The sequence below is a fragment of the Mustela nigripes genome, chromosome 3 (assembly GCF_022355385.1).
Source record: "Mustela nigripes isolate SB6536 chromosome 3, MUSNIG.SB6536, whole genome shotgun sequence".
Classification (NCBI taxonomy): domain Eukaryota; kingdom Metazoa; phylum Chordata; class Mammalia; order Carnivora; family Mustelidae; genus Mustela; species Mustela nigripes.
Window position 1 is genome coordinate 104,314,371 of NC_081559.1, and position 8,468 is coordinate 104,322,838.

General features: G+C 40.6%; 1 protein-coding gene across 1 annotated transcript in view; it reads right to left on the reverse strand.

The window, feature by feature from the left end:
• Positions 1 to 357: 357 nt before the first annotated feature.
• Positions 358 to 8,468, reverse strand: part of NIFK (nucleolar protein interacting with the FHA domain of MKI67) — an 11,724-nt gene continuing 3,613 nt past the window's right edge. The window contains exons 3-7 of the mRNA XM_059392832.1: positions 5,673 to 5,781; positions 3,458 to 3,669; positions 2,530 to 2,595; positions 2,320 to 2,403; positions 358 to 1,138 (exon numbers count right to left, since the gene is read on the reverse strand). Coding sequence (XP_059248815.1) covers positions 950 to 1,138; positions 2,320 to 2,403; positions 2,530 to 2,595; positions 3,458 to 3,669; positions 5,673 to 5,781 — 660 coding nt within the window. The 3' untranslated portion in view covers positions 358 to 949. The remainder of the gene's footprint in view (positions 1,139 to 2,319; positions 2,404 to 2,529; positions 2,596 to 3,457; positions 3,670 to 5,672; positions 5,782 to 8,468) is intronic.

Sequence of the window (8,468 nt, forward strand, 5' to 3'; positions counted from 1 at the left end):
CAGAGGGAGAAGCAGGCTCCCTGCAGAGCAAGGAACCCGATGTGGGACTCGATCCCAGGACGCTGGGATCATGACCTGAGCCGAAGGCAGCTGCTTAACCAACTGAGCCACCCAGGCGTCCCTCATATGTGGAATTTAAGACACAATACAAATAAGCAAAGAGAGAGGAAAAAAAAGAGGCAAACCATGAAAGAGACTCTCAACAATAGAGAACAAACCAATGGTTACCAGAGGGAAGGAGGAGAAGCACTGGGTGATGTATGAAGTGCTGAATCACTGTATTGTACACTTGAAACTAACATTAACACTGTATGTTAATTACACTAGAAATTAAAAAAAAAAAATCGAAGCCCCATCTGCATACAAATGAATTGTAGAAAGTTTATTTGCTGATCACTGATTGTTGAAATACAATCCCACATCCATGATACAGACAAAATGATGGGTTATTAAATCTTGCTAACCCATCAAAAACTAACTTAACATGGTAAAAATAATCACACACATGTACTTCTCTCTCCATGTAATTTAACTTTCAATTTGAAGCACACGTTGAAATGCCCTTATGGGTTAAACGTGCACGCCCAACAGAGAACCATGTAGATGGTCAAGATTTTATTTTTTTTATTTGATGGTAACAAGGAAAGCTGCAGTAAATGGTGATTTTCTATCCGGGCAGAGTAATTAAAGACAGCTATGAAATCTGCAAAGAAAACTAGAGACCAGGACAAAGAGGCAGCATGAGCCTGGCTCCGGCAAGCTAGACACCCGCGCATCTCAGCAAGGGCAGGTAAGCAGCTACTGACTGCTTTCCGTACGGCCTTGAACTGACAAGTTTTCCCTCTAAGAATCTTGTCAATGGTTGCACTCCACTGCATCTAGTTAAATACACAGAATTAGCCCTCACACTAAAACCACATTTTTCAGAAGAAATAGAATACATTCAGAATCACTGACTGCTTTTCCTTCGTCTTTTTTTTCTTGAACGTGTAGGTGTCTGAGTCTCTTGTGTTTCTTCTTTTACACTGGGTATGGGCTGTTTGAAAATTATTTCATTATCTTTATCATCAACGTTCATCTTAGCCACTTCAGATTTTCGTTTCTCCAAAAATGTTGGCGTACAAACTGGTGTGGGGCCCTGGATTCAACAAGTAAAAGGTTGTAATACAGGAATATAGAAAGGTATTAGGAATGAGTTTACCCCCACCCCAACTGCCCTGTTATTTTAGGCTTGTTTACCCCTTTTGGTGATACAGCTGCACACAATATACTCCATTATAGGCTATTAGATAGAAAACTAGACTTGCTACATTTATAAAGATAGCAGCCTCAGTTCTCCCTACTGACTCAGTCACTTTGCTGAAAGGCAAACAATGCAGTAAACTCACAATAATGTTTGCTAACTTCACTATATCTGCTAAATCACCAGCAATCATTTACCAAAACAATCACAAGGTAAAATCTGCAATTTTACTAAAGTGCCAGGAGCACAAACTGGTTCTCCTTTTTTTTTTTTTTTAAAAAAAAAAAAAAAAAAAGGATATACTGGGTCAGGGCGCCTGGGTGGCTCAGCGGTTAAGCCTCTGCCTTCGGCTCAGGTCATGGTCTCAGGATCCTGGGATAGAGCCCCGCATCGGGCTCTCTGTTCAGCGGGGAGCCTGCTTCCCTTCCTCTCTCTCTCTTCCTGTCTCTTTGCCTACTTGTGATCTGTCTGTCAAATAAATAAATAAAATCTTAAAAAAAAAAAAACAACAGTATCTACTGGGTCACCTGGGTGGCTTAGTCAGTTACGCGTCTGTTTGAAGCCTTTGCCCCAGGGTTCTCGACTGAGTCCAACATGGGTGTGTGGGGGGGTGGGGGTGGGATGTGTGTGTGTGTGTTTGCTACCACAACTTGTATTCTCTCAAATAAAATCTTTTTTTAAAAAAATCATTTATGGGACGCCTGGGTGGCTCAGTTGGTTAAGCAGCTGCCTTCGGCTCAGGTCATGATCCCGGCGTCCTGGGATCGAATCCCACATCAGGTTCCTTGCTCGGCGGGGAGCCTGCTTCTCCCTCTGCCTCTGCCTGCCATTCTGTCTGCCTGTGCTCGTTCTCTCCCCTCTCTCTCTCTGATAAATAAATAAAATCTTTAAAAAAAATAAAAAAATAAAAAAATCATTTATTTTAAAAGTAATCTCTACACCCTATGTGGTATACTCATAGTCGTGAGATTTAGAGTTGCAAAATCCATTGACCAAGCCAGCTAGGTACCCCTGCTTTTCCTCTTTCAAATCACTTTTAGAACATCTCATTTCCAGAATACTGAGAACAATTTTACCTGGCTATCCACAGTCTTCTCAGGAGTGGTAGGAGTATGTGAAACCTTTGAAACCTTTTTCTTCTTCTTCTTCTTTGATAAGACCTTAAATAAATTTTAAGGGACTTCATCAACCTGCATGTTTATCAGCAATAGTAGTCCTGAATATATTTCCCCATTTATCTTTTCCTAATATCTGGCATGTAATATGACAAATAAACAAAATTTTACCTGGCTATTTGTAGATTTCTGAAGACCAGTGTTTGAAGCATTTCTTTTCTCCTTTTTATGTAAAATCTTAAATGAACATAAAAAAAGTTTTGAACAAATGAATAAAAAAAAATTTACATTTTTAACTTACCATTAGAGCCTCACATATATTATCAGTAAATTATCCTCAAATGACATAGCATTTCAATTTAAAAAGCAGAACGCACGATCTTAAGGGCAAAACTGGAAGGGGGGCCTAACTAAGGAATGGGCACAGGCTGCAGAGGTTGAAGTGGGTCCAAAACCTGGAGCTGGCCACACAGAAAGCTGAATCAGAAATGTGTACCAGAAGAATGTGAAAAGGCAGGCCCCAATCTGGGCAAGTTCAGGATTAGATCATGAAGCAGGGCTTTCACACAAAGCAGCAAATGGGCTACTGAGAAGCTTTCTCGAATGCCTGGTTTCCAGCTTCATCATCCCAGCTCCCAAATGGTTCCCATGGGTTGTTGGTGGATAACCAACTGAGCCACCCAGGCACTCTAAGCTAATTCCTTTCAAGAGCTTCCTCTTCTGTATAATGGATCTGCTCTAACTAACTTTTAGAAAGGGCCTACAGTGCAGGTGCATAATGGGTACGCAGCTGGTTAATAAGCATTTGCCTTCAGCTCAGGTCACGATCTTGGGGTCCTGAAAGGGCATCTGCTTCTCACCCCCTCCACCCCGCAACTTGTGTGCACTCTCTCTAAAATAAATAAGTAAAATCTTTAGTTGGGGAAAAAAGAACCTACAATGCAGTGTTTCAAAAATTTAGGCAAGGCCTAGCACATGATGAATACTGGGCTAGACACTTTATTATGTATAAAACCGTAAATATGTTTTATAGCTAATGAGGTACAAAGCCCACCCCAAGAAAAAAAACACAAAAAACATTTTGGGAAGCAGTATTTACCAGTGAAGGAAAATCATAATCAATTCCTTTTTTAGCTAATTTCTTCCTGAGTAATTTTTCCTTCTTTTTAAATCGCTCCTCCATCTGTAGCTTTTGAAGAAGGGTCCGATTCTGATTATACCGTTTCACTGCTGGATATGATGGCTTTTTAAATGGAACATGCCACTCTCTAAAAAGTTCTTCGTGTACTTTTTCAGGTGGTATAAAATGACCTACATTTAAAAGAAAGAAAGAAGTTTTCAACCAAGTGGCAAAGAGAAGATTTTGAAGTTTTCACCAGTATCAAATCATCAAGATGATGTCTCTCGTTTACATGGAGAAGACTGAAACAATAAATTAGGGACCTAAAATAAAGGCATTCAGCCAACAATTATTATTAAGTATCTACTTAAAAAATGCCAAGAACTGTTCCAGGAGCTAGAAACATGTAAATGCACAAGAGGAGTTGTATAAAGGAATGTCTTGCTGGTGTCAAGACACTGAGAAGCTAGCTAGCAGGATCTCAGGCTGTGTGACCTGCTGTACCACAAGGAATCACTTATCTCATCTCTGCATACCTCTCTAGGACTCAGCTAGCTTACCGGTTATCTCTACCTCTCTGCTTAAGGGCCCTTTTCAGGCTATGAAAGAATACTGCGACCATGTGCAAGGCAGGCCAGAACACTTGCATCAACCCTCAACCAATGGCGGATGGGGAGTTGATAGATAAAAACCCTAGTTCCCTTGCCTGTCAGATAGAATTATTCTGTCTCCCTGTGTTACCCGGCAGGATGGAGCCCAGCTACCTGAGAGGTAATGTGCTCGCTAACACACCCTCAACAACTTCCTGCTCCTCTCACTTCTCTACTCCCTACCTGTATTCTCCTGGGCTCGCCTCCAAAATACACTACTTCCATTCAGGAAAAAAAAAAAGACAATGAGGCTAATCTTCCATCTGAACTCATACCAGGGTTCAGAATATAGCATAGCACTGATCCTACCAATGTGGTCCCCTGACACATCTTAGGCCACCTATTTGGCTCATTTCCTCCTGGCAAGAGCCACGCTTTCTATGTGTGAAATGAACCCATGACCTCATGAGGCCACTAGGATTCTGTCACAACAACAGGAACAGAGAGAGAGAGAGAGAGATGCTATGTGGGCAGCTCATCAGCTACGTGAACAGATGTCTGTGGTTTGGACACCTAGTATGGTCACACACTCCACCATCAGCACAGAGAAGCCAAAAGTTAACTCTGCCTCCAGAGGCACCAAGCTATAGACAGGGAAGCTCTGGGAATGCAAAGTGGGCAGCTCCACTTTCTGTAGGATAAACTAAGCTGGTGTTGTCTCCCCTCTACTCCTCATAGTTTCTCCTGTGAAAGAGCTGCAGCCAATGTTGTTTAGATGGACTCTCAAATGTGATTTCTTGCCTTTGATGTTATCCTATCTAGAATCTCCCATCCAAGTACTAACCAGGCCCGACCCTGCTTAGCTTCCGAGATCAGACGAGATCGGGCGCGTTCAGGGTGGTATGGCCGTAGACTCCTATCTAGAATCTATTGGTGGCTTTCCACTGCCCTCAGGATATATTCTCATCTCCCAGATTTTTTAAAGACTTTATTTATTTAACAGAGAAAGACAGTGAGAGAGGGAACACAAGCAGGGGGAGTGGGAGAGGGAGAAGCAGACCTCCTGCTGAGCAGAGAGACAGATGTGGGGCTCCATCTCAGGCAGACATTCAATGACGGAGCCACCGAGGTACCCCTATCAACTCCCAGATTTTTAAGGCCTTCAGTAACCTGACCTCCTCTATCTCCTATTCTCCTCACATTCCTTCACAGGCAACTAAGTACGGTTGGTCACCTCTGGTTTTTTAGCTGTCCCATTAAGCCAGAGATGATAATTCCCTTCCCCTGGCTCACTCCTATCTAATCTTCAGGTTTCAACCGAAATGATACCTCCTCAGGGAAGCCTTCCATATTCCATTAGAGATAGGTCAGTTGCCAATGTAGTAACTTGTCCCAATTCCATCTTAGCGTTAAAATGGCTCTCACTCTGGAAGGTTTTACAATTCTAGAAAATGTGCTCATATCCTTGCACTTAAATACTTAGGAGAATCATCCCAGAGACGAAGTGGGATATCCAAGGAGCTAAGCAATCTGTCCTTCTCAGCAGAGCCATGCACCAGCAGGAGGCAACCACACAATCCCACAGGTAAGAGAAAAGCACTTACATTTTAAGAGTCTTTCACCAAAAAGGTAGTTGTTCATCGTGTCAGCAACTATCTTGGCAACATCTTCAGATGCAAACTCCACAAAGGCATAGCCTTTACTATTTCCAGTCTGCAATGGAAAACCCACCACAAAAAGTAGAATGATTAAATTCTAATGGGTCTGGAAAGTCCTAAAATGTCATTAATTTAAATAATGTACATTAGGCCCATTACTGAGTAACATTATTCTAACTTCAATGCACTGTGCAGGGGCTGTTATGGGAAAAGATAAGATCTGGGGCGCCTGGCTGGCTCAGTCAGTACAGCATGCAACTCTTGATCTTGGGATTCTGAGTTTGAGCTCACACTGGGTGTAAAGATTATGTGAAAATGAAATATATTAGAAAGAAAAGATCCAAAATAGGCAGGACATGCCTTGATTTTGAGGTATTCCTAGAATTTTGATTACATGAAAAATACATTACCAATGCAGCTGGAATTTACCACATGAAGGTAAGGCCCACATCTGGTAAGGTAATTTATCACATCTGGTAAGGCCCACAGTCCTTTACTCATTACCAATTTCACTGATAGTCATTTTATTCATGTATTCACAATGCCTAGCAGATAGTGCGATGTTTCGCAAACAATCCAGGTCATCTAATTCTCACTTTGTATATAAGAACTGGAAAAAAACTAAGTCCTCAGTGTTGCCAAGCTAATCAATAAAATAATGTGTTCATTTTCATGTTTACTAATGACTGATCATCTTCATAACGGATGGCAAAGGGACGCTGTCAACATCTTCTGAAATACATGTCCTTGATTCCTGCCCTCCGCACTCCTGCCCTCATCACCTTAGTAATAAGAGCATGGGTTCTAGCATCCAAATGCCCAAGTTTGGAGTGCAGCTGTGACAATTAGGTAAGTAACAATAAACCTCAGTTTTTCATTCTATTAAATGGGGACAAAATAATCACTCTCATAGGGTTGCTATGAAGAAATAATTCATAAATGCTCTACAAAAAGTCTGTCAAGAGCACAAATGTTCCTGTAGGGTGGCAGAATATGCCATCCCCAAATATTCCATGTTGGCATAAGGATTACTTTAAGCTGAAAGCAACTGGAAGTAGTAAACAACAAAAAGTCCTTTGCCCTCCTCTATTTGCCTAAAAGCAGGACATTAAATTTACAGGGTCCCAGCCGGAAAACCTAGGAGGGTTGGAAAAACAAATATTTCCACCCTGTGGTTCTAATTATTAGTAATAATGGGAAACTTTCACAATTTTACATTTAAGCATATCTTTGGAAATGGATCAAAACTGGTAATACAAATTATGGAAACAGAAAACATCCAATGATCAGAAGGCTCATTTCTAGCACCAACAGTGCCACTAACTAGCAACGTGGACACGCCCACTGTTTAATTATCTACAACAAGAAGATTTTGGTAAAAATTTGTATGCCCGAAAATTCTTTATACTCCTCTCTCTTAATAGGGAGGGGAAAGATGGTGGAGTAGAAGAGACACATTATGATACTAAACTTACTGTGCCACATAATTAACTGATATAAACCTTCTGAGAAGGGATTTAAAATACAGTCAAGTGACTAAACAAACAAAAAACCAAAGCCAAAACCAAAAGCCAGGAGCACCTGGCTGGCTCAGCTGATAGAGCATGTGACTCTTAATCTCAGAGCTTGTTAAATTTAAGCCCCATGTTGGGTATAGAGATTTAAAAAAAAAAAAAAAAAAAAAAATTCCAAACACGTTTACCTATTTTACCTAGTAATCCCAGAATGCTGAAAGTACTGAGCTAACCGTCAAAACTGGGGTGAGAGGGGGAAATGGCACCTTTATTATGCAACAGCAATGCTGGATATGGTAAATTTTAGTGCATCTCCTTAAGCAGCAAGCTTTCTATAAGACAACTGACCTGAACTCTTTAAAAAAGCCAAAGTCAAGAAAAGCAAAACAATTAAGCAAAAATGGGCAAGAAGATTGTTACAGATAGGCTGAAAAGCTAAAACCAAATACAATGCATGAACCTCGATTGGATTCCAGAATGGGTAGAGAATAACTAAAGACATTTTGTGACTACTGAGGATGTATGCAGAGGGACAGTACATTATAAACTACTATACTGTTGTTACGTAGACAAGGTTCTATTCTTAAATTTATGATGAAGTATTTAAAGTATTACGACTATCACTTTCTTCAAAAGGCTCAGCAAAACAATGAAGTGTTTAGAGGACAAGTAAAGAGATGAAGATAATGTGTCAGGATGTTAGTAACACGTGAATCCAGGCGAGGGGCAGAGCTGTTGGTAATGTTCTTTCTACCTGCCTGTAGCCTTGAAACATTTTCCAAATATAAAACTGAGGAAAACAATGGCTATATTGTAATCTGGGAAAACATTTACAAAATAACGTCCCAGAAAATGCAGAAAAAAAGTTTTCAGAAAAGACAACAATAAGAAAGGGAAAACATGTGAACAGGCAATTCATAGAAGATGGGAGTTCTAATGGCCAACACACACATAATGTAAGGCAGATACAGAAACCATGAGCCTTCTATACTCAGTGACTCTGAGGATGAGGATATTCTGTAAAGCAGTAGTTTTCAAACTCTGAATGTGACCTTTAAGAAGGCAACAAAATCAATTTAGTGGGTCAGAAAAGCATTAAAAAAATCTAAATAGAAAGGTTAGGTACTGCCTTATGAATTATTTCAATTATCTTTACATACATATATGTGTGTGCAGGCTTGTGTTATAAAACTTATTTCTTGGGCGCCTGGGTGGCTCAGTGGGTTAG